The sequence below is a fragment of the Leucoraja erinacea genome, chromosome 11 (assembly GCF_028641065.1).
Source record: "Leucoraja erinacea ecotype New England chromosome 11, Leri_hhj_1, whole genome shotgun sequence".
NCBI classification, from domain to species: domain Eukaryota; kingdom Metazoa; phylum Chordata; class Chondrichthyes; order Rajiformes; family Rajidae; genus Leucoraja; species Leucoraja erinaceus.
The window spans coordinates 6,884,197-6,908,745 of NC_073387.1; the positions used below are offsets into that span (position 1 = coordinate 6,884,197).

The following is a 24,549-nucleotide window of genomic DNA, read 5'->3' on the forward strand; positions in this document are numbered from 1 at the left end:
TGTTTGTGTCATCCTTAGTGAAGACAGATCCAACTCATTTGCCATTTCCTTGTTCCCCATAATAAATTCACCTTTTTCGTTCTTCAAGGGTCAAACTTTGATCTTAACTAATTTTTCCCTCTTCACATACCTAAAGAAGCTTTTACTATCCTGCTTTGTATTCTTGGCTAGCTTACCTTCGTACCTCATCTTTTCTCCCCGTATTGTCTTTTTGGTTATCTTCTGTTGTTTAAACACTACCTATCCTCTTGCCTCCCGCTCATCTTTGCTACGTTGTACTTCTTCGCTTTAATTTTTATACTGTCCCTGACGTCCCCTATCAGCCATGGTCATCCCTTTCTCCCCTTGGAATCTTTGTTCCTCCTAGAATGAACTGATCCTGCACCTTCTGTATTATTCCTGGAAATACCTGCCATTTTTGTTCCACTGTCATACCTGTGTATCAAAATAGTATATCATTAGCTTTAGCCAGCTCCTCCCTCATGGCCCCATAGTCCCCTTTATTCAACTGCAACACTGATACCCCCGATCTACCCTTCTCCCTTTCCAATTGTAGATTAAATCTGACCTTGTTATGGTCACTGCCTCCTAATGGCTCATTAACCTCGAGGTCCATTATCAAATCCGGTTCATTACATAACACTAAAACCAGAATCACCTTCTCCCTGGTAGGCTCCAATACAAGCTGTTCTAAGAATCCATCACAAAGGCACTCTACAAAGTCCCTTTCTTGGGGTCCAGTACCAACCTGATTTTCCCAGTCTACCAGCATGTTGAAATCTCCCATAACAACCACAGCATTGCTTTTGCTACATGCCAATTTTAACTCCTGATTCAACTTGCACCCTATGTTCAGGCTACTGTTTGGGGGCCTGTAGATTAGTCCCATTAGGGTCTTTTTACCCTTACAATTCCTTAGTTCTATCCATACTGACTCCACATCTCCTGTATCAATGTCACCCCTTGCAAGGGACTGAATTTCATTCCTCACCAACAGGGCAACCCCACCCCCTCTGCCCACCTGTCTGTCTTTTTGATAGGAGGTATACCCTTGAATAATTAGTTCCCAGCCCTGGCCCACTTGCAGCCATGTCTCATTAATTCCTACAACACCATACTTGCCAGTTTCTAACTGACCCTCAAACTCGTCCACTTTATTCCTTATACTTGGCGCATTCATATACAGCACTTTGGCCTCCGTATTCACTTCCCCCCTCGCACCGCTCGCAATTGGCCCTGACCTTACTCTGTTGTCCCTTCTCGAGCTTTCCTTCCCATTAATTCGAGAATCTTTTGTAATTTTCCCTGTTGTCACTTCCTCTTCAACTCCATCTTTATACTACCAATTTGTCAATCCCTCCCCCTCACTATTTAGTTTAAAACCACACGTGTTACCCTAGCAAACCTGCCTGCCAGAATGTCGGTCCCCCTCTAGTTAGGTGTAACACGTCCCTTTTGTACATGGACGGGTTACACCAGTTTCTCCCCTTGATGTCCATTTACATCAATATTACCAGGGCTCCTCGATCCCACACTCTGTCAAATTATGCCTTGATGTCAAGGCCAGTCACTCACCTCATCTTTGGAATTCAGCTTCTTGTTTCATGACTAGTGTTCTTTGAGTTTTGGTATTGTGAATAGGTGTACAAATTGCTCAAAGGCATTGTTAGTCACATTTTCCATCATCCAGCTAATGGTGGAGAGTAGACAGATTGGGTGCTAAATAACCAGATTACATATTCACCAACCAATATAGTCATGAGCTCATCCCAGGTGTACACTGGTGAGAATAAAGTCAAGCAGTCCACATCTTGCCCCACTTATTCTCTGCCACAAATCCAATGAGGCAGCTGCTTCCTTTGTGCATCTCAGCTAGCAGTGAATTTGGAGTCAATACTGGATATTTCCAGGGCTAATCCATCCAACTTGTATACATTTAGTCACTCCCTCTGATGGAATGTCTACAGGAGAGAAGGTACCCAGGGACAGCAATGTTGTTGATACCACCGGAATCAGGAACTACCACCAGAATCACGAACAACCTCTTCTCCTCTGTTACCAGGTTTCTGAATGGTTCTTTCATTAGCCAGGGTACAATCCCGATTTTCCAACCTTGCAAGCATTGGATATTTTCTCTGGAAATGTTACGCAACAATGCTGAGAAACTATACTCTGCAGTCTAGTATTTTTTTTCTCTTTGCTCTACCTGTTGTATTTATGTTTGACTTGATTGTATTTATGTACTTTATTATCTGATTTGATTGGATAGCACACAAATCTCGATATTCATGAAAATAATAAACCTAAACCTATTGAATTCTTAAGGTATCATTTTAGTGACTTGCCTATATGCCAGCTTTCCACTCGTAGGCACCAAGCTCCCAGTGTTTGCGAGAATGACTTTGCAAAATTGACTTGGGTGCAAGAGAGACTTTGCTACATCTGAATTTGTCTTTCGTGTTCCAATCAACTGTGGGATTGCTTGGTTATTTGAGAGTTAACCATATTGTTGCGTCTGGAGTCACATACAGGCCAGGGTGGGTAGGGATAGTAGAGCAATATTAAACATGATGGGTTTTGTGACAAACCAGTAGTTTTGCGCTCCTCATTACTAATCACACTTCCAAAAAATCCTAATTAGTCACTGAATCTAAATTCAAGAGTTCCATTGTTGGAATTTGAGCTCTTGTCTTTAGATTATTTGTGCAGCGCCACTAGTTTCATACCACAGCACCATCACCATATGCGTTGAACGTTCTTCTGTTAATTCCGGATCTAATACGCTCTCCCTAGTCTGGTTCAGTAAGCCACTGAGTCGAACACTGGAGTCCAAACCCTTCTTTATTTGTGAACAACACCGCGGGGCCTGCCTCTGATCCATTCACTCGAGCCCTCAGCAACCTCGTGTAAAAACAACAGAAGGAAAGACAACAGACACACCCCAACCAAACGTCCACCCTTATACAGGGGAAAGTACAGGGGGAGGTAACCCCTTTAGACCTATCACGCCACCTATTCATTACACAGAAACAAAGTAGTACAAAGTAGAAACATACAGAGGAAGACAACCCCTCTGGACCAATCACAGATACTGGTGGGAAGATACAGAAACAAAGTAGATATGGAACAAGCGCCAGTGTATTGAAACATAACAAAAACCTCTTTAGAAACCCAGACTTAGTGGCGACAGCTAGGTCACATGAGTTTCCAGTACCTTGTAATGTATTATCACCATCAGTGAAGCCCAGTCTTTCACAGACACCTTCCATTTCCCAAATTACCCAAATCCCTGCATATCCACATTCCCCCCTTTTATCATTCCATGATTACCAACTCTTTCCGTAAAGGATTCCATTACATGATCATTACAAGCAGGGTGAAATGACAACAGGCCATAATTCAGTGGTCCAACAGTGATGATGGTGAAGTTGTGCTAGTAGTAAGTCTCCATTTCTCGACTTTTCATGGCTGTGGATTCTAAGACATCCGACCAATGAGTTTCCACCTCCCGACTCTTGTGGACGTGGATTCCCTTGGGCCCATCACATCAGCATACTTCAGTCTCAGCAGTGGTCCAAGGTAAACAAACAGCAGCAGTGTGTCCAGGGTAACTCAACTCATCTATACTAAAAATAAATCTCTTAAAGAAAAGAAGAAGTTAGCAGCTTAAGTTTTACTACTGATAATTTTACAATGGTGAAGGTGGACCCACGCATTTCTCCGTTCTACCTTGGCAGCAGTCGTGGTTGTGAGGAGGACCTGATGAGGTCCTTCCCACCGAGCATCCAGACCCTTTCTTACCCAATTCTTAACCATTACAAAATCACCAGGCACAACTTTAGACGAGGTAGTTAAAGGTGGTAGTTCAATATACGCCGTTCGTACCCTGGAATGCAAATCTTTTAATACTCCGGTCAATGATAAACCATAATTAGTCATTTCTGTTGTCATATGATGAAAGTGAACAACTCTTGGGGTACGCTGGTATCGTGGGGTTCTGAGTGGACAGCCATACACAAACTCTGCTGGGCTTAGTCATGCTCTTCCTGCTGGTGTAGTACTCATCTGGAATAATGCTAGAGGAAGTAATTTAAACCAGTTAGACCCCATTTCAGCTTTTAATTTAGTAAGTTTAGTTTTTAATCTGGTTAGCTCGTTCAACGTCCAGCAGCCTGTGGTCGATAGGCGCAATGTAACTGCTGCTGGATGCCCACATTCACAAAATTCTTCAGTTACCTGTCCTGCAAAATGAGGACCATTATCTGAACTTAGCCAAATTGGAATTCCATATCTCGGAATAATCTCTCTCATGAATACCTTAACAATTGTGGAGGCTTTGTTGTCCACTGCAGGGTAGGCTCAATCCACTTGCTAAACACATCTACAATCATATACATAGTCTGAAGAAGGGTTTCGGCCCGAAACGTTGCCTATTTCCTTCGCTCCATAGATGCTGCTGCACCCGCTGAGTTTCTCCAGCTTTTTTGTGTACAATCATATACATATATTTATATCCCTGACATCTTTCTAACTCAATGTAGTCGATCTGGAGGGTTTCAAAGGGGCCCATGGGTAAGGGTGTTTCCCCATTTCCACTATTTATGCCTTTCCCGGGATTATGTTGCTGACAGATCAGGCAAGGGCTACCAATCCTCTGAGCCACAGTGTACCATCTTGGATGCCACCATGTAGCTAATAGTGTATCGGCAGTTGCTTGGGCACCAAAATGAGTTGCAAAGTGTACACATTCAATAACCCACATTGCGGGTTCATCTGTCCTGCTGGGGTAACCCACAATCCCGACATACAATCAACCGTACCACTGTGTTGCTTCCGCATTTCTACATCTCTTTAAGGAGCATCCTCCTGTAACCTAATGACGTCTTGGATAGTTGGCATTGGCTTTTCTGAGGATGACTTATTTTTCTCTATACTTTTAGTTTGCCTCATCATTTTAGGTACAACCACCCTGCGCTCCCGGGACATTTCTTTAGCTTTTTGATCAGCACGATGGTTTCCTATATCTACTGGGGTTTGATCTTTAGTATGGGCACTGCATTTCGTCACGGAAATTTGTGTTGGCAATATTAAGGCCTGTAATAGGCCTGATACTAATTTCTGGTGGGATATCTGTCTTCCCGCTGAAGTCAAGAAACCTCTATTCCTCCACCACTGGCCAAAGTTATAGACCACTCCAGAAGCATACCTAGAGTCGGTGTAAACATTCACTCTCAAATTCTTCCCTACGATACAGGCTCTTATCAGGGCAAGCAGTTCTGCTTGTTGGGCAGAGAATGGTGTTTCAAAGGCACCTGCTTCTACACTATTACCGGTTTGATCTACAATGGCATATCCAGAAAGCCTTTCTCCTAGGGGTCTGATTGATGCACTCCCATCCACATACAAGGTTAGGTCAGGGTCTGTTAGATCTTCCCGAACAGAAGTATCTCCTTGATTACAAACAGGCAGTCATGCCCTGATTCCATCTGTTCTTCCGGAGGTTTAATGAGAGGATGCTGGACTGAGGGTGGTACAATACTTGAACTGCAATTTGGAGTTGTTTAACAGGTATATTTCATATATATTCTAGCGAGCCTTGGTGAGGTGTTGAGTCTGCAGCTGTCCTAGCCAGGCAGCAACTGAGTGAGAACTATACACTGTTATATCCTATTGTAAAGTCAAATTAGCTGCTGATTGTAAGCTGTTGTAGATCGCAGTCAAGATCTGTGTGCAAATGGGATGTCCTTGTGCTGCAGGATCAAGCTTTGAGGAGTAGTAAGCTACTGGTCAATGTTTGTCTCCATGTTTCTGGGCAAGATCTGCAGTGCAGCAATCAGAGAGGATTACACAGTACAATTGGAATGGTCGATCATAAATTGGCCGTCCTAATGCTGGTGCCCGTAACAGTGACTTCTTCAGATTTTCAAAGGCTTCTTGAGCTTCCTCAGACAATTGAAACTTGCCTTCCATACTAGTGTATGGCGTCAATTTTTTAGTGTCCAGAGCAATGTTGGTTATTCATTGTCGACATTAGTTTCCCATGTCGAGCCACAGTCTCATTTGCTTTGCCTCCCGTGGTGCAGGGAATTCACAGCTATTCTCCAACAATACAATACAATACCGTTTATTTGTCATTTGAACCTCACATGAAGTTCAAACAAAATTTGGTTTCTGCAGTCATACAACGAGAAAAGAACCAAGACACATACCAACACAATTACACAAACATCCATCACAGTGAATCTCCTCCTCACTGTGATGGAAGGCAAAGTCTTATCTCTCCCCTGCTCTCCATTCTTCTCCTGATGTCAAAGTCAAAGTCAAACCCCCAGCGGGTGCTAGCAGGTCCCACGGCCATTTAAAGCCGTGCCGGGCGATGTAAGGCTCTGCTCCGGGTCGTAATGATGGAGCCTCTGGCGGGCGCTAGCAAGTCCCGCGGCTGTTAGGCCCTGCTCCAGACTCCTCTCTGTTGCTGATAGTATCACACCAAGGAACTTCACCTTCTGCTGGGCCATTAACACTTTTGATTGGGAGACTACGTATCCCAATGTTGACAGATGATTCAATAACTGAGTGATATCTTCGCGGTTGCTTTGTTCATCCTGGCTGGCTACAAGTAAGTCATCCACATACTGAACTAGGGAGGAGCCACATTGAAAGCTTAAGGTTTGCAGCTGTCCCTGGAGACACCTGAAAAATAATGTTGGAGAATTCACAAATACCTGAGGCAATCGAGTAAGTGTACTGTTGTCCGTTGTAGGTGAAGGAGAAGTGGTACTGACTGTTCTGGTGCAGAGGGAGGGAGAAGAAGACCTGTTGTAATCCACTATTGAGAAGACTTGTGTCTGTGTTGGAATTTGGGCTAAAATGTGAGCTGGATTAGGCACCAATGCACAAAGCAGTTCTACTGTGGCATTAATGGACCGCAAATCCTGGACCAATCTAAGGTAGACACAAATGCTGGAGAAACTCAGCGGGTGAGGCAGCCTCTATGGAGTGAAGGAATAGGTGACATTTCGGGTTGTATAAGACCCTTCTTACTGGTCCGGTTTCCCTGCTTTGGGTACTGTGAGGATAGGCGCGTTGCAATAGGATTGACATTTAACCAGAATGCCCATTTCTAGCAATCCTTGAATTAACATCAATGCTTGCTATTGCCTGCTGCTTCAGCGGGTACTGTTGTTTGGAAGGCAGTGTTACATTTTCCTGCAGAGCTACCTGGATGCAATCAATCTGAACGCATCCTACCTGAGTTTGGTCTTCTGCCCACACCTATGGGTCCACATACTCTTGTACCTCATTCCCCAGATGATGGCGTAACTTTGCTGTAACCTTCCTTTGTGGCTGATAGAATTGAACAGTACAATTATTAGGCAATGTTTGTTCCTGGCTCGTGTTTGGATTCGCCAGACTGATTGCTCACTTAACCATAGCTCCTAAATCCTTTTCATGAGATGGGAAGTTAACTTGCTTTGTTATATGCGGGGCAATCTCTGAAACCTGCTTCCACAATTCTGAAGGCACCTCAGCATATTCTGCTGTTCACTCTGGTCCGATCACTAATACCAGAAGTTTTATATCCCACCTAGTTTCTTCACTGGATTTGAAAAAGTTTTCCAGCTCTCTATTTCTGCCACTCCGATCATATGCTAAGGTGATATGAAGCGGGGGCTCATCTTCCAAATCTAGGGACCACCATTGGGGTGTCACTGACAAGTAACACTGTCTTTTAGGAGCCCATGGGGTTATACTTATTCCATTTTCTCCATATTCAATTTTCAGCTGGAGTGCACATAGCAAATCCCGAGCTAGCAGATTACAATCCAGACCCGTGGTAATTACAAACTAATGCTGCACTGCCTTGCTTTGGTATGTTACTTCAATTGGCATAGAGATGGGGTATTAGCATACTTGTCCTTGAAATCCGGACAGGCTCTGGGTTTCGTTAGATTTAGGAAGATTGTAAATGGACTGAATTGATGACACAGGTGCCCCTGTGTCTACTAAAAAGGTGCATCTTCTATCCTCTACTTGTAATGATAAAACAGGTTCCTCGTCAGTATTGCACCCGTTCATCACTAAATTGGCCAGTCAGTTCTGGGAAAACAGATTATTCTGGGAGAAGTTTGTTTACCTCCCCTGTCCTCAATTCCCTTGCCAACCTCCCCTGTCCTCGATTCCCTTGCCAATTCCCTTGCCAACCTCCCCTGTCCTCGATTCCCTTGCCAACCTCCCCTGTCCTCCCCTGTCCTCGATTCCCTTGCCAACCTCCCCTGTCCTCGATTCCCTGCCAACCTCCCCTGTCCTCGATTCCCTTGCCAACCTCCCCTGTCCTCGATTCCCTGCCAACCTCCCCTGTCCTCGATTCCCTGCCAACCTCCCCTGTCCTCGATTCCCTTGCCAGCCTCCCCTGTCCTCGATTCCCTTGCCAGCCTCCCCTGTCCTCTTGCTGACAGCCCCCTCCTCCCTGTTTTTGTGTTGGACACTCCCTGATCCAGTGAACATATCTGCCAGAGCTATAGCAGAGGTCCGGGCCCAAAACGCTCTACTCACTCTCCACTATGGCTTTGGGGGAACAACATAGGGTTGGCTGTGAACAGGGGCAGGTGATCCACTGGGGTGATCTGTGCACCCTTATTCTTGTATCTTCCCCCATTCTGGCACTGGGGTCCTGTTTGGTAATTGCTAGTGTCTGGATAGCCCTCGGTATCTCCCTCTTCATGACATATTCAGTTTTTACTTTAGCCTGAGGTTGGTTTTCCTGTTTCTTATTGTCCTTCCAATGCTATCTAACTGCATGGGCCATTTGACGGGGACTACTCTCAGACCAGTCCATGTTATTAGTTTTTATTGCTTCTGCCACAGCGGCTGGCAGGCAGTTCACCAAAATTGCACAATACTGGGGGATGAATAACATCTCCCGACTGGTCTATATACATTTCTGAAAATCTTTCCAGAAATTTGTCTGCCCCCTCTCCTCTCTGGGTTCTGATATCCAAAATTTTAGAAATATCAATTGGTTTCTGCAGAGAGATAGTAAGGGCAGCTCGGATGGTATCTTCTCGTGCCGTGCGATACGGAACAAGCGTCAGTGTATTGAAACATAACAAAACCCTCTTTAGGAACCCAGACTTACTGACAACAGGTGGGTCACATGGGCAGAAGCTTTTTGGAGCTTCATCAGAGGTGCAGGCTTGATGGCGACAGCTATGTTACATGGGATTCCAGCACCTTGCAATGTATTGTCACCCAGTCTTTCACAGACACCTATCATTTCCCAAAGTACCCAAATCCCTGCATATTCCCACTTCTTTAACTGTGGTCAAAGTTAAATTCCTGCATTGACTGAAAATCAAAAACATTCAGATGCTGCAGATCTCAAATAAAAACAGAAAATGCTGGAAACACTCAGTGGACCAGACAACATCTGCGGAAGGAGAAAGAAAGTAATATTTCAGACTCAAGAATTGTTGTCAGAGTACATCCTGCGTATAGCCATTCGTCATTTAAGGCAAATGAAGCTTGAAAGCATTGCACTTCCTAAAGGCTGTTTAAAATTTCAAGAAAGCAGGAGCAGTGATGAATTGAAAAATCACAATTTGTAGAATTCATAGAAACATTGAAACATAGAAAATAGGTGCAGGAGGAGGCCATTCGGCCCTTCGAACCAGCACCGCCATTCATTGTGATCATGGTTGATTGTTAATAACCCGTGCCTGCCTTCTCCCCATATCCCTTGACTCCACTAGCCTCTAGAGCTCTATTTAACTCTCTTAAATTCAGCCAGTGATATGGCCTCCACTGCCCTCTGTGGCAGGGAATTCCACAAATCCGCAACTCTCTGGGTGAAAAGGTTGATTCTCACCTCAGTCTTAAATGGCCTCCCCTTTATTCTAAGACTGTGGCCCCTGGAAAATGAAAATGTCCATAATTTCAAAAATGAAATTATGTAAATGTTTGAATTTCCCTGTATCATTTAGCACCCTAAAGTAAAAGGCTGAATAAATAGCATTTTTTAAAATCCTCCATTATAAGCACTCACTGAGGCCTCTGCACTGGATTGTGTTCAAATATACTAACGTTACCCATTGTGAAACTGTTTTACCAGCCACTGTATCTGCGATTTGGTGGGATATTTACTTTTGTCACATTTAGGGATTATGTGGATAGTCATGTAAAAGGACCTCAATAGGAAAACTGTATTTACATCAGGATGTATATAAAGCTCTGAAATGGGTGAAAAAGTGTCAGGGAGCCAGTGAGATAAACATGAATATGTGTTTTTATTGAGATGCATATGTAGATACAATTGTATTGATTAATATAATAAAAAATACTATTTATGCATTGTACACTTAATAGTAAAACTAGTGGATGTTTCATTAGAGTATAATAATAGCCCTGTCCCACGGTACGAGTTCATTCCAAGAGCTCTCCCCAGTTTAAAAAAAATCAAACTCGTGGTAAGCACGGAGAATGAATGTAGCGGGTATGTCGGAGCTCGGGGACGCCTCTTAGCGGCTCGTAACGCTAACGGCAGGTAGTCGGGAAGATTCGTTAACGGCAGGTAAGCATGGGAAGACTCCTGAAGATTTTTCAACATGTTGAAAAATGTCCACGAGAGCCCCGAGTACCGTCGAGTGGCCACTACTGTAAATCTCCGAGTTCGAATCAGGGCAAACTCGGGAAAGCCCTTGGAATGAACTCGTACCGTGGAACAGGGCTTTAAATTGTTAGCTTTACACTGTTCATTAGCTACTAACTCATTAGCAACTAATTCATTGTGATTCATTTGTTGCTCTGTCGCTGTCTGTTGCAGTGATCCGAATGAACGTTGGATAGTTTTTTGATTGTACCAATACTTCATTGTGATGTTCTATGACATTAGATTAGTTCCTTTTAATAAAAACCTGACTTTTATAAGATATTTTGGCCAGCATGTCAGCTGATCAGTGGAGGTTATCCATAAATTCAAATTGATAATGTAACTTGCATGGAATAAAAGTAAAAGTTGCCTCAAGTTCCAACTTAATTAGCCTATTAAGCAAAAATCAGTTTGGGTGAATGAGTGAATAAAGTAGGATGGTATTGAAAAGGGTACGTTTTCAAGCCAAGAAATGCTAAGTGTTTTAATTTTTTTCATCTAATTGCTGCTTCAAAAGAATGTTGTTTGTTAATATTTAGAAGTGAATGAATCTTAATAACACCTTGTCCTATAATGGTGATAACCTGATTTCCCAGCAGGTCAGAGCCAGTCTTTGCGCATGCCAGTTACTCAAGGTCCTCGTCCAAATTCAATTATACTTTATCCACAAACAAATCCCGTCCAGGTTGGTCTGTCTACTCAAAATATTTCCAGCCACCCCGCTGTGCCGGTTAGCTGTCCACCGGGACACAGTAGGAATGAGGTGCATCACGAGGTCCCGGGTCCTAGTGCAGTATCAAATTGTGCAGAGCAAAGGATACCAACAATGTCAGTGGATGTTGGCAAACGAAATTCTTCCAGTGAAATGAACAACACCCATAACAGAGGTGCAATGCCTGAAGTCCAACCACAAAAGGAGGTCCCCACAGCGCCCAACTGCCCCAGAAATGCATCATCAATACCTTCAGCAACTCTTCCACACCCACATGCCTACCAGCATCCACCGATGGGACATGCTGCTAATCTGTTTGGAGCTGCTGCCCGATTTCCTTTTCACCATCCTTATTTCTTGCCTGGACCACCCTACTTTCCTTCAAGGTACGTGGGAATAGATTGGAAGCTTCATTATCTTTGTACTTAGAATATAATTTGCAAACATTTAGCGTTGTGAAAGCTTGAAACATTTTGTTTTACGTTGCTGTCAGAAATAACAAATTATTTTAAAAAAAGAGAGATATTGCTGGAAATAACCAGTCAGACAGGATCTGTGGAGAGGGAAACAGTGAACCCTGTTTCTATTTTTTGCAAATGCTTTTTGACAGAGTGATACAGCACTGAAACGGCACTTTGGCTTACTCATTCATGTTAACTGTTCCCTAACCAAGCCTGTCCTACTTGCCTGTATCATATCCTTCCAAACCCTTCTTACTCATGTGTCTGTCTAAGTGTCTTTTAAATGTCCTAATTGTACCCACCTGTACCACTTCCTCTGGCTGTTCATTCCATTTCTGCCTCCTTCTCTGTCAAAAATCTGCCTCTCTGGTCCCTTATGAAACTTTCTTCTCTCACATTAAACCTGTGGTCTCTAATTTCTGACTTTCCCTGGAGCAATGATTGTGGAGCTATGTCTTATCTATGCCCCTCATGATTTTATAAACTTCCATAAAGTCAATCTATGCTCCAGGGAAAAAAAGACCCAACCTTTCCAGTCTCTCCTTATTGCACAAATCCACCTGACCTGGTAACACCTTGTAAAGCCTTTTTGCACCCTTTACACTTCATAGCAATCCAACCAGAACTGGACCTTGTACTCCAAATGTGGCCTTACCAATGTCTTGTACAGCTGTAACATGACATCCTAACTCCAGTACTTAATACCCTGAGCAATGAAGGCAAGGATGCTGAACACCTTCCTCACCACCTGCTTTGCTATCTTCATTGACCTATGTATCTGCACTCCGTGGTCTTTCGGTTTTAGAACACTCCTCAAGCCGCGCCATTTACTGCATAAATTCTGCCCTAGTTCGTCCACCAAAGAATAACATCTTGCATATTATATGAATTAAACTCTATCTGCCATTCCTCACCCCATTGGCTCAGTTAATCAAGACCCCATTGTAATTATAGATATCTTCTTCACTGTAAATTACACCTCGAAATTAGGTGTCATCCTAAACCAATAACTGCCACCTTGCCACCTACATTTAATATGAACAATGAACATCAGTAGACCCAGTATCGAACCTTGCGGTACACCATTTGTTACCGGCCTCCAATCTGAAAAACAACTGCTAACTTTATATCCGATTGGCTAGCTCACCCTGGGTCCCACGTGATCTATCCTTCCAGACCAGCCTAACTGAAAAACTTTGCTGAAGTTCATGTAGACGACAACTATTGCATTGCTCTCATCATCCTTCTTGGTCACCTCTTCAAACAAATCAGATTTGGTGGGGGGTGGGGTGAGATGGGAGACCAAATAGTAGTTACCATGCTTTTCCTTGCAGCCATTCTTAAAGATATGGCATTAACTACCCTCCAATCATCTGGCATCTTACCCATGACTATCAATCATACAGATATTTATGCTGCAGGCCTTGCAATTTCTTCCCTGGCTTCCTATGATTTCCTGGGATACATTTAATTGGATTCTAAGGCTTTATCTAACTTAATGTGGGATTTCCTACACCTCCTCTTCTGCAATTTGGGCTCACTATTGCCATGCCTGAGATCCCTTGCATCCATCTATTTCTCCACAGTAAATATAGACAATAAATATTAATATAACTCCTCAGCCATCTGCTGTGCTTCCACACATAAACAATCTTGTTGCTCTTTAGTCTCTCCTTATTTTTTTCTTTAGCCCTGAATCTAATAACATAAGCTCAGTATAGCACCTAATGATCACGATCACAAGCTCCGAGCTCATCAATATCAAAGTGGGTTGGTTATTACAAGAGGTCACAAGAGTCTCGATCCGAAACGTCACCCATTCCTTCTCTCCAGAGATGCTGCCTGTCCCGCTGAGTTACTCCAGCATTTTGTGTCTACCTTCACAAATAATTAAATATATAATATATAATCTTATTAGTATCTGGTGACCATCCTTAACATCTTTTTTTGGGTCCAGTAGAGGAGGATTTACATATCTTAGATATTTTAGACATGACAGCCATGTTAGATATTTCAGTGTCTGATACAGATGACACGGGGATAATGCTTTTCCATGTAAAATGAAAGTGAGCAGAATTTACATGAAATTCTTAATTCTAACTATTGGCAGAAATGCCCCAGAAGTGTTGCATAAACATTACAAACATGTTCCTACAAGACCTCAACCCTCTAACTTCGTAACTTACTCGTTTGAGATGGGAAAGGGAATTCTCATCCTTTACCTCAGGAAAAATGTCAATATTTGGACGCCAATGGGTCCTTGTCCTTGTAATTCACTCTGCTGATAGCCTCTTCTTGTACAACAAAGATACTGTCAGCTATTTATTGACAGCCCTGACAGCCCACAGATTGGTCTCTAACTTAGTTTTTAGAAAGGAGCTCAGAGTGATTGTTCAGATGGAAAGGTATATTCACCTGGAAGAGAGAAAAATAAATTAGGCAGGCAGAATAAGTGGGTAAGTGAACATCAAGTGAATTCAGAACTAAATTGCATCTGTGTTAATTCAAGGAGGGTAAATAATAAAGTAGGTATCTCAAAACTTTAATTAATATGAGCCTCTACAATGGTTTGCAATGGCTGAGATATAGTTGAGAAAATGGGCGGGACTATAATCTCCATAGTTTAGGATCAATTATTTTTGGGTAAGATGGGAGGGGAAAGGAAAAGGGGACAAGGTTAGTCAAATATTGCTTCACTATTGAGGTAGGGTATCCCAGAACGCTCCTCAAATGAGGTTATTTGGGTAGAGATTTGAAAGAAAAAGGGTGTTGGAAGGAACTGCAGATGCTGGTTTGCACCAAAAAGTCGCAAAATACTGGAGTAACTCAGCAGGACATGCAGCATCTCTGGATAGAAGGAACAGGTGACGTTTTTGGGTCGAGACACTTCTTCAGACTGAGAGTCAGGGGAGAGGGAGACACCGAGACAAGGAAGGCTAAGGTGTGAAAACGAGACATCAAAAGTGATCGATCATGGAAAATGTAGAATAGATCATTATTAGCTCGGAGAAGGTGACAACAAAGCAAAAGAGATAATATGTAATCAGGGGCCAGTCAGACTGGACGGAGAACTGGGAAGGGGGAGGGATGGAGAGAGAAGGAGAGAAAGGGTTTCTAGAAGCTAGAGGTCAATGTTCATACCACTGGGGGGGGGGGGGGGGGGGGGGGGGGGGGGGGGGGGGGGATGTTGTAAGCTGAGCTGAAACGGAAATATGAGTGTGCTATTCCTCCAATTTGCACTGGGCCTCACTTTGAAAACGGTTGTCACTTTGCCTAGAATGTATTTAAGGTCTCCCAACAGTCAACAGGAGGTAAAGGAAACAGCTATGGAGATAGATATCAGATAGTTGTAATTAGAATAGGGTTATCTAATATGTAATTAGAATAGGGTTACAATTTAGGACTGAGGTGAGAAAAAGAAGTTTTCATCCAGAGAGTTTGTGGAATTCCCTGCCACAGAGGGCAATGGAGGCCAAATCACTGGATGGATTTAAGAGAGAGTTAGATAGAACTCTAGGGGCTAGTGGAATCAAGGGATACGGGGAGAAGGCAGGCACGGGTTATTGATTGGGGCCGATCAGCCATGATCGCAATGAATGGCGGTGCTGGCTCGAAGGGCCGAATGGCCTTCTCCTGCACCTATTTTCTATGTTTCTGTGTTTCTATCATACTGTGGACTTTCAGTTTCCAAAATATTAACTGAGGTTGCCTTAGCACCAAAGGCTCAGAAGAGGTGGACATCTTGAGGTGTGTCAAGCAGAGTTTTTTGATGCAGTAAATAGACCAATGAGTGAAGGAACATTGGTGGATCTTATCTTGGGGAATGTAGGTGGTCGAGTGGATGGAGTGTCAGTGGGGAAAGATTTTGGAGATATTTTCCATAAGTCTGTATATTTTAAAGTGGATATAGAAAAGGAAATACATATACCAGCAGTTTAGGTCTTCAATTAGAGTAACACCAATGTCATTAACATAAGGGAGGACCTGGCAAAGGTAGTTTGGCTGCATCTATTTGCAGGTAAGCATATATCTGCACAGAGGGAAAGTTGGCAAAGGTTTAAGACCATTATAGAGTCATAGAGTGATACATAGAGGAAACGGGCCCTTCGGCCCAACTCGCCCACACCGGCCAACAATGTCCCAGCTACCTTAGTCCCACTTGCCTGCGCATAACCCTCCAAATCTGTCCTATCCATGTACCTGTCCAACTGTTTCTTAAACAATGGGATAATCCCAGCCTCAACTACCTCCTCTGGCAGCTTGTTCCATACACCCGCCACCCTCTGTGTGAAAATGTTACCACTCGGATTCCTATTAAATCTTTTCCCCTTCACCTAGAACCTATGTCCTCTGGTCCTCGATTCCCCTACTCTTGGTAAAAACTGTGCATCTACCTGATCTATTCCTCTCATGATTTTTTATACCTCTCTAAGATTTCCCCTCATCCTCTTACGCTCCATGGAATAGAGACCCAGCCTACTCAACCTCTCCTTATAGTTCACACCCTCTAGTCCTGGCAACATCCTCGTAAATCTTTTCTGAACCCTTTCAAGCTTGATAATATCTTTCCTATAACATGGTGCCCAGATCTGAACACAATATTCTAAATACGGTCTCACCAATGTCTTATACAATTGTAACATGACCTCCCAACTTCTCTACTCAATACTCTGACTTATGAAGGCCAAAGTGCCAAAAGCCCTTTTGACCACCTTATCTACCCATGACACGACCTTCATGGAACCATGCACTTGTGCTCCTAGATCCCTCTGCTCTACACCACTATCCAGAGGCTTACCATTTACTGTGTAGGTCCTGCCCTTGTTCGATGTCCAAAAATGCAACACCTCACACTTCTCTGTATTAAATTCCATCAACCATTCCTCCGCCCACCTGGCCAATCGATCCAGATCCTGCTGCAATCGTTCACAACCATCTTCACTATCTACAAAACCATTAACCTTTGTATCATCAGCAAACTTGATAATTTTGCCCTGTATGTTCTCATCCAAATCATTTATGTAGATGACAAACAGTAACGGGCCCAGCACCAAACCCTAAGGCACACCACTAGTCACAGGTCTCTATTCTGAGAAGCAACCTTCTACCATCACCATGCTTCCTTCCATGGAGCCAACTTGCTATCCATTCAGCTATCTCTCCTTGGATCCCATGAGATCTAACCTTCCAGAGCAGCCTACCATGCGGCACCTTGTCGAATGCCTTACTTTGCAAAAGTCCATGTACACAACATCTACAGCTCTGCCTTCAACCTTTTTGCTCACATCTTCAAAAAAATCAATCAGATTTGTGAGACACGACCTCCCATGTACAAAACCATGCTGACTGTCCCTAATCAGCCCTTGCCCATCCAAATGCCTGTATATCCTATCCCTCAGAATACTCTCCAGTAACTTACCAACTATGGATGTTAAGCTCACCAGCCTATAGTTACCAGCATTTTCTCTGCTTCTTAAAAAGAGGCACAACATTTGCAACCCTACAATCCTCTGGCACCTCTCCTGTATTTAAGGACGACTCATAAATTTCAACCAGGGCTCCCATAATTTCCTCTCTAGATTCCCGCAATGTCTTCGGATATATCTGATCAGGCCACGGAGATTTATCTACCTTCCAACACAACAGTATCTTCAGTACTTCCTCGACGGTGACCCTGACTGCTCTCATGACACTTCCAGTGACTGCTCCAATTTCCTCCGTCCTACTGTCTTTCTCCTTGGTAAATACAGAGGAGAAATACTCATTGAGGATCTTGCCCATCTTATGTGGCTCCACACAAAGGTGACCGCTTTTATTCCTGAGAGGTCCCACTCTCCCTCTCTCTCTCTAGTTACCCTTTTCCCCCTTATGTATTTATAAAATCTTTTGCGATTTTCTTTTATGCTACCCACCAGAGCTATCTCCTGGCCCCTTTTTGCCCATCTGATCTCCTTTTTGAGTTTGCTCCTTAGTTCCCGAAACTCCTCCAGAGATGCACTTGATCCCAGCTACCTATACTGTCCCATACATCCTTCTTGTTTTTGACTAAAGTCTCAATTTCCCTCGTCAGCCAAGCTTCCTTACGTTTGCCTGCTTTGCCTTTCACTCTAACGGGGACGTATACATCCTGAGCTCTCTTCAGTACACTTTAAAAACCATTCCACTTGGCCGATGTGATACAATGATACTATTTATTTGTTGTCATTTGAACCTCATTGAGGTTAAAACGAAATGTGGTTTCTGCAGTCATACAAACAAGTAGAAGAACCAAGACACAACACAATTTACACAAACATCCATCACAGCGAATCTCCTCCTCACTGTGATGGAAGGCAAAGTCTTATCTCTCCCCTGCACTCCCCATTCTCCTCCCGATGTCAAAGACAAAGCCCCCGGCGAGCAATGGCAAATAAGTCCCGCGGTCATTAAAGCTACGCCGTGCGATGCAAGGCCCTGCTCCGGGTCTTGATGTTGGAGCCCCCGGCGGGCGATGGCAAGTCCCGCGGCCATTAAAGCCGCGCTGGGCGATGCAAGGCCCCTCTCCAGGTCATCCTCAACCCCACAATTCGGGCGGGAGAAGTCGCCATTGGGGAAGCCCCGAAAAGCGGTCTCCCACCAAGGACCCGCGAGCTCCCGGTGTTACCGTCCACCGAGCCGGCGCCTGGAGTCTCCGAATCTCCGGGGTCGGGCCGCAGCAGCGCGCCACCACAGCTCCTCCCACTCCGAACTTGGCCAGCCCCATGATGGTAAGTAGTCCGCAGCTCCGCCACTGGATCCCCAGGTCGTTCCGGTTGGAGGCCGCTCTACGGTGCTAGGCCCCAACGACAACGGAGACCCAACAGAGAAAAGGCCGGGTCCTTCGTACAGGGAAAAAAGACTTTAACCCACCCCCCCCACCCCCCCCCCCCCCCCCCCCCCCCCCCCCCCAAAAACACCAACACCAAAAAAAACACTATCAACTACACTCAAACGAGACAAACAAAAAAAAAAGACAGACGGACTGCAGAGGCCGCTGCGACGTGAGTCGTGCCGCCCATCCACAAGGTCGTTTCCCTTCAAACAACCTGCTCCAGTCAACTTGAGCAAGTCCTTTTCTCATGCCCTCAAAGTTGGCCTTATCCCAGTTGAGCATTTTAACACGTGGACACTCTCCGTCCCGATCCATAACTATCTTAAACCTAATCGAACTGTGGTCACTAGTCCCAAAAGGCTCCTCCATACTCACTTCATTAAGTTGCCCTTCCCAATTTCCTAATACTAGATCCAGCGTTGCCCTCTCACATACTGCTTAAGAAAACTCTCCTGAACACCTTTGAGGAATTGCACCCCATCTAAACCCTTCACGCTATAATTTTCCCAGTCTATATTGGGAAAGTTGAAATCCCCTATTACAACAACCTTATTTGACCTGCAGCTGTCTGCAATCTCCCAGCACATTTGCTCTTCTAATTCCCATTGACTATTTGGGGGGTCTGTAGTACACCCCCAACAAGTTGACCATTCCTTTCTTGTTTCTCAGCTCCAACCATATAGCCTCACTAGACAAACCGTCTGTAATGTCACCTCTGAACACAGCCGAGACATCCTCCTTAACCAACAATGCAATTCCCCATCTTCTTTTTTCCTCACCCCCGTCTCTCCTGCAGCTCCTATACCCCAGAACATTGAGTTGCCAGTCCTGCCCCTCCCTTAACCAGGTTTCAGTCATGGCTACAATGTTCCAGTCGTTAGTACCTATCCACGCCCTAAATTCATTTTCCCATAAGAGTAAAAGTTAGCAGTTACAAATGCAGGGAACGCTAGATGTCAAGGGATATTGAGAGTTGGATTAAGGAAAATAGGAAACGTATGACAGGCACAGAAACTCATGATGAGAGAGTCCTGCCAAGAGCTTAAAAATGCAGGGAGACACGATAAGCAAAATTGGTAAAGTTAATAGTTAGCAAATCACTGACAGACTGGATTAAGCAAAACCTTAGGGAATTGATTAGTATATGACAGGCAAAAGGTGAACATGGGTAAAAGGAGGGTCCATTAGGGACGACAGTGACAATCTCTGCAATGGGGACAGAAGGTGCAGAGGTGACCCTAATGAACACTTTTCATCAATATTTGCAGACTTTTCATTTTGAGAATTCAGTGGGTTGTCGCTGAAAGTCAAATGCAGCTCTCGAATTCTAAAGGGCTGGTACTTGAAGGATTAACACGAGTAAAGGTGGATAAGGCTGCAGGACTGGGAGGGATTTATCCCAGTTGCTGTGGGGAGTTTGGGGAGGGGGGGGGGGGGAGGGGAGTGGCGGGGGGGCAAGGGAAAGAGATTATTGGGGCTCTAGCTGAGTTTTTTAAAGCCTTGCTGGACACAAGTAAGAAGTGAGATACAAATGACTGGAGGCTGCAAACATGGTCTCCCTTTTCAAGAAGGGCAGCAGAGTAAATCTTGGCAATCATAGACTTGTGAGCCTATCAATCGTAGGGAAAATACTAAAAAATATTCTGAGGGAACGGATTAATGATCATTTGGAAAACCAAGGGTTAATCAGGAATAATCAATATGGCATGGGCCAAAGGCAGATCCTGCCTGAGCAATTTGATTGTACTCTTTCAAGGCGCATCAGGGTAGTAGATGTGGTTTTCAATAGCTCTAGTAAAACCATTGAGTGGGTCCCAAATGGGAAACTGTGGCAGTAAGGGTCAGGGCCCATAAGATCCAAGGCAGGTTGGACCAAAATTGGCTGGATATAGGAGAGAGAGGGTCATGATAGATTTTTTTGTTTGTGCGTTTGAATGCCTGTGTCAGTTACATCCCACATGGATTGGTGCTGCAATGCTTGTTGTTGTAACAGAGGTAAATGACTCGTATGTGGATGTGCGAGACAAGATTAGTCCATTTGCGGAAGACATGAAGATTGGCAGAGTTGGAAGATGGTCATAGGCTGCTGAGAGATATTGACGTTTCGATGAAAAGGTTTGAAAAGTGGCAGATTGTGTTTAACCCTGACAAATGTGAGGTGATGCATTGTGGCTTGGATGACAGTGGCCAGGTAATCATTGGTGGGACCTACACGGATTGATTGATTGATGTGGATGACTGGGTTGCATACAGTAGCTAATATCACAATATGAGCCAAGACACAAGCGGTGACAATGCAGCAGATCCTGAGACTTCCACTCCAGAGCACACCAAAGACCTTTTGGCAGCTGGCTGCTGTCGCCATCTATTGAAATCCTTTCAATTATTTATAAATGTTTCTGATAATCAGAGGTAGGTGAAAATGTTTCAAAATGGGTTAAATAATTGTGTGCAGACCGAGGGCCCTCTGTCTTCATTGAATTATGTGAAGCCAGTTGCAACCCTTTCAACTCTGCTCCTGGAGTCAGAGGCCAGGCGCCAGAGAGCAATAACATAGAACGTAGGTGCAGAAGGAGGCCATTTGGCCCTTCGAGCCAGCACCACCATTCATTGTGATCACGGCTGATCATCCACAATCAGCTGATCTCCCGGTGGCCCAACGCTTCAACTCCCTCTCCCATTCCCAATCCGACCTTTCTGTTCTGGGCCTCCTCCATTGTCATGAGTGAGGCCCAGTGTAAATTGGAGGAACAGCACCTCATATTTCGCTTGGGTAGTTTACACCCCAGCGGTGTGAACATTCACTTCTGTAATCTCAGGTAGCCCTTTCTTACCCTCTCCATCCCCTCCCCCTTCCGCCTACATTCTTTTGTCCCGCCTCAGTCTGAAGAAGGGTCTTGACCCAAAACATCACCCATTCCTTCTCTCCATAGATGCTGCCTCACCCGCTGAGTTACTCCAGCATTTTGTGTCTACTTTCGATTTTATCCAGCATCTGCAGTTCTTTCTCAGACATTCTCCCCATATCCCTTGATTCTGCTAGGCCCTAGAGCTCCATCTAACTAACATGATGTGATGAGTCATGGACTGGATGATTAAGCTGAGTCTGCCACAGAATGGAACAAGTCAAGGAAGTCTCATCTGCACTACGAATGCTATAACACTTATACAAAAGATCTGGAAAGCCTTGAGCATACATTGTCAGATAGTGTTGGAGTTTACCAATGTAGGTGTATTTGATGCTGTTAAGCTTTTCCCTGGCAATTTATAACATATTCAAAACTGCTCCTTGAGAGCACACTGTGTGTTCCAACTGTCTGTTATCTGATATTCAGTTTCCACAAACTATTAGCAAACACTGAACTGATTTAATCTGTTCTTCCACAACAGTACTTGTCCATATAGCAGACCACCCTATGGCTACGGTGATTTTGCAAACAGCATGTCTGAATGCCTAGGCTACTACGAAGACCGATACCAGAAGCACGAGGCAATGTTCTCCGCACTGAATAGAGACTACCCTTTCCGGGAGTACCCAGATGATTGTCAACGCAATGCAGACTCCAGGAGCAATAGCAGCATCGAGGAAGGGCCCCACTCAAACAACCTGGGAGGAGAAGAGTATCTGAACTCGGTGCCACAGCTGGACGTTGGAGCACTGGAGAATGTATTCACAACCCCAATGTCTGCTCCTTCACAGCCTCAACGAGTGGAGATGGTCCACAGTGATGATGAACAAGAAGGCAAAGTTTTAAAAAGCCTGTAGCTAAAAACAAATCTATTCAATTTGTTTTAAACCTACCATCAGAAAAAAAGTATCTCTGTGGAATGATGATTCTTTTATTTATAATAAATCAAACTGAGAATTCACAGTTTTGTCTCCACATGGGAGCAATTGATGTTTATAACATCTATGCATGAAAATACCGAGCAGTTAAAATATAACTTTCGCACACAAAAAATATAAAAAAGAAAAAATTGTTGGTGTTACATGTTGTTATTGACACATTTTAAAATACCTTCAGTAACCTTATGATTTACTTTCCAAATTCAGTTGAAACACACCTAACTGCTAGTTAGTGCTCGTGATTCTGGTTTTTGCACATCAACTTCTGTAAGTGTTGTTCATATTGTTATAGTTTCTTTTTGAGTTATATTTTAATAAACTAACATTAAACCTACATTTTTTTTAACAATTGTTTTTCTTAATAGCTCCCTTGTCACGTTTGATAAAGTTGCAGTTCATTATGGCTTATTTTAAAAATCTGTCCATACCATTATGCTACTTGATGTGCCCAGAATGTCACGTCGTATGACTGTCCATCACTCACGATTCTTCTGTATGATTATCTTCCCAACAAAAGCTGTTCCATCAGCAGGGAGACGGGGGAGGTCTGATGCCAATTGCTCCCCGAGTTCTTCTTCCACAACTCCAAGCACCAGAGTAGAACTAGCATAGTGCCCAAACAGTGAGGTGACCTTCCCACCCCCCGAAAACCCCGTGCCATGGAGAGTGGTAGACAGAGAGGTCTAAAGAGAAGGAGGACATTTTCCAAAAGAGGCCGATTTTAGTTTCTGCATTCATTTAATCCCAGCAATTTTTAATTTTGTTACCGTATTTATTATAAGCCATCAAGGACTGCCTAGCCTTCAAATTGCTGTATTTTTGATTAGAGGGAGCTTTCTTAATTCAGCATATTGCATGGAAGTTTAACAGTATTATAAAATCTGTGGTATAAACCAATTTGTTTTATTTAATCTTTTTAAAAGAGTAGTGGTAGTTCAGAACATTCCTGAATTGATGGTGATTAAGGGAACGGAATCAATTTGCCATCCCTAATTTGTAACATTATCACATATTCATATATATTGTTTTAATAAATATTTATATTTATTGCAGTCCACCTCTCATGTGTTTTTATTGCTTGAATAAAGATGATTTTGGATTCTAAGCTATGAGTTATCGTCATGCTGTGGTTTTCATGCTGTTATATTAACCTGCTTTGTTCTCTTTCCAGATGCATACTGACCTACTATGCAAGTCCTGTAATTTCGATTTTTATTTCATTGTCATACAGCATGGAAACAGGCCCTACATCCCAACCCGTCCATGCTAACTCAGAAGGACCAACAAAGCCATAGTCCCATTTGCCCAAGGTTGGTCTCTATGTTAGACTTTAGAGATGCAGAGCGGGAACATGCCCACTGTGTCCGTGCTGACCTACAATCACGCACACATTAACACTATCCTACACACGAGGGACAATTTACAATTTTTACCAAAGCCAATTAACCTACAAACCTGTACGTCGTAGTGTGGGAGGAAACCAGAACACCCGGAGAAAACCCACGTGGTCATAGTGAGAAAAGTACAAAGTACACAAGGTCAGCACCAGTAATCAGGTTTGAACCGGGGTCTCTTTCACTCTTCTTTTCGTGTCCATCTTGATGCAAATGTTGGCCTCGATGTCATCGTCTATCCTGAAAAGGACACAAGCTTCCGGCGACAATCAGTGGAAGCCATCACTTGTTGCAATAGATGATGGTGGTAGCAGAATTAGCTCTGGATACTTCTAGTTTCCAGCCCTGTGACGTGGACACTTCTGCTATGGGGCCGTTCTCTTCCACTGTAAGGCAGCAACTCTACTGCTGCGCCACTGTGACGCCCCTGGTTCATAACCTTATGTGGTCCATAACCTTCGAAACCTTTTCAATACATGCACCCATCCAAATGTCTTTTAAATGTTGTTATTGTACCAGCTTCAACTATTTCCTTTGGCAGCTCATTCCATATACCCACTTTGTAGCTCTCTCTTTGTATTGTATTGTGTTTGTATTGTTTTCACCGCTACTTTCAATCAGTTTAATCACTTTGTAAATG

General features: G+C 43.8%; 1 protein-coding gene across 5 annotated transcripts in view; it reads left to right on the forward strand.

Annotated features, from left to right (window-relative positions):
- LOC129701432 (transcription factor SOX-30-like) overlaps nt 1-23,611 on the forward strand; it is an 82,837-nt gene extending 59,226 nt beyond the window's left edge. For 2 of the 5 annotated variants that reach the window (XM_055642607.1, XM_055642609.1), the window contains 2 exons: nt 11,245-11,743; nt 22,059-23,611. In XM_055642607.1, the coding sequence (XP_055498582.1) occupies nt 11,245-11,743; nt 22,059-22,434 (875 nt within the window). In that variant the 3' untranslated portion in view covers nt 22,435-23,611. Of the gene's footprint in view, nt 1-11,241; nt 11,744-22,058 lie in introns of all 5 variants that reach the window. The other 3 variants (XM_055642608.1, XM_055642605.1, XM_055642610.1) reach the window with 3 other exon arrangements.
- The last annotated feature ends 938 nt before the right edge of the window (nt 23,612-24,549 follow it).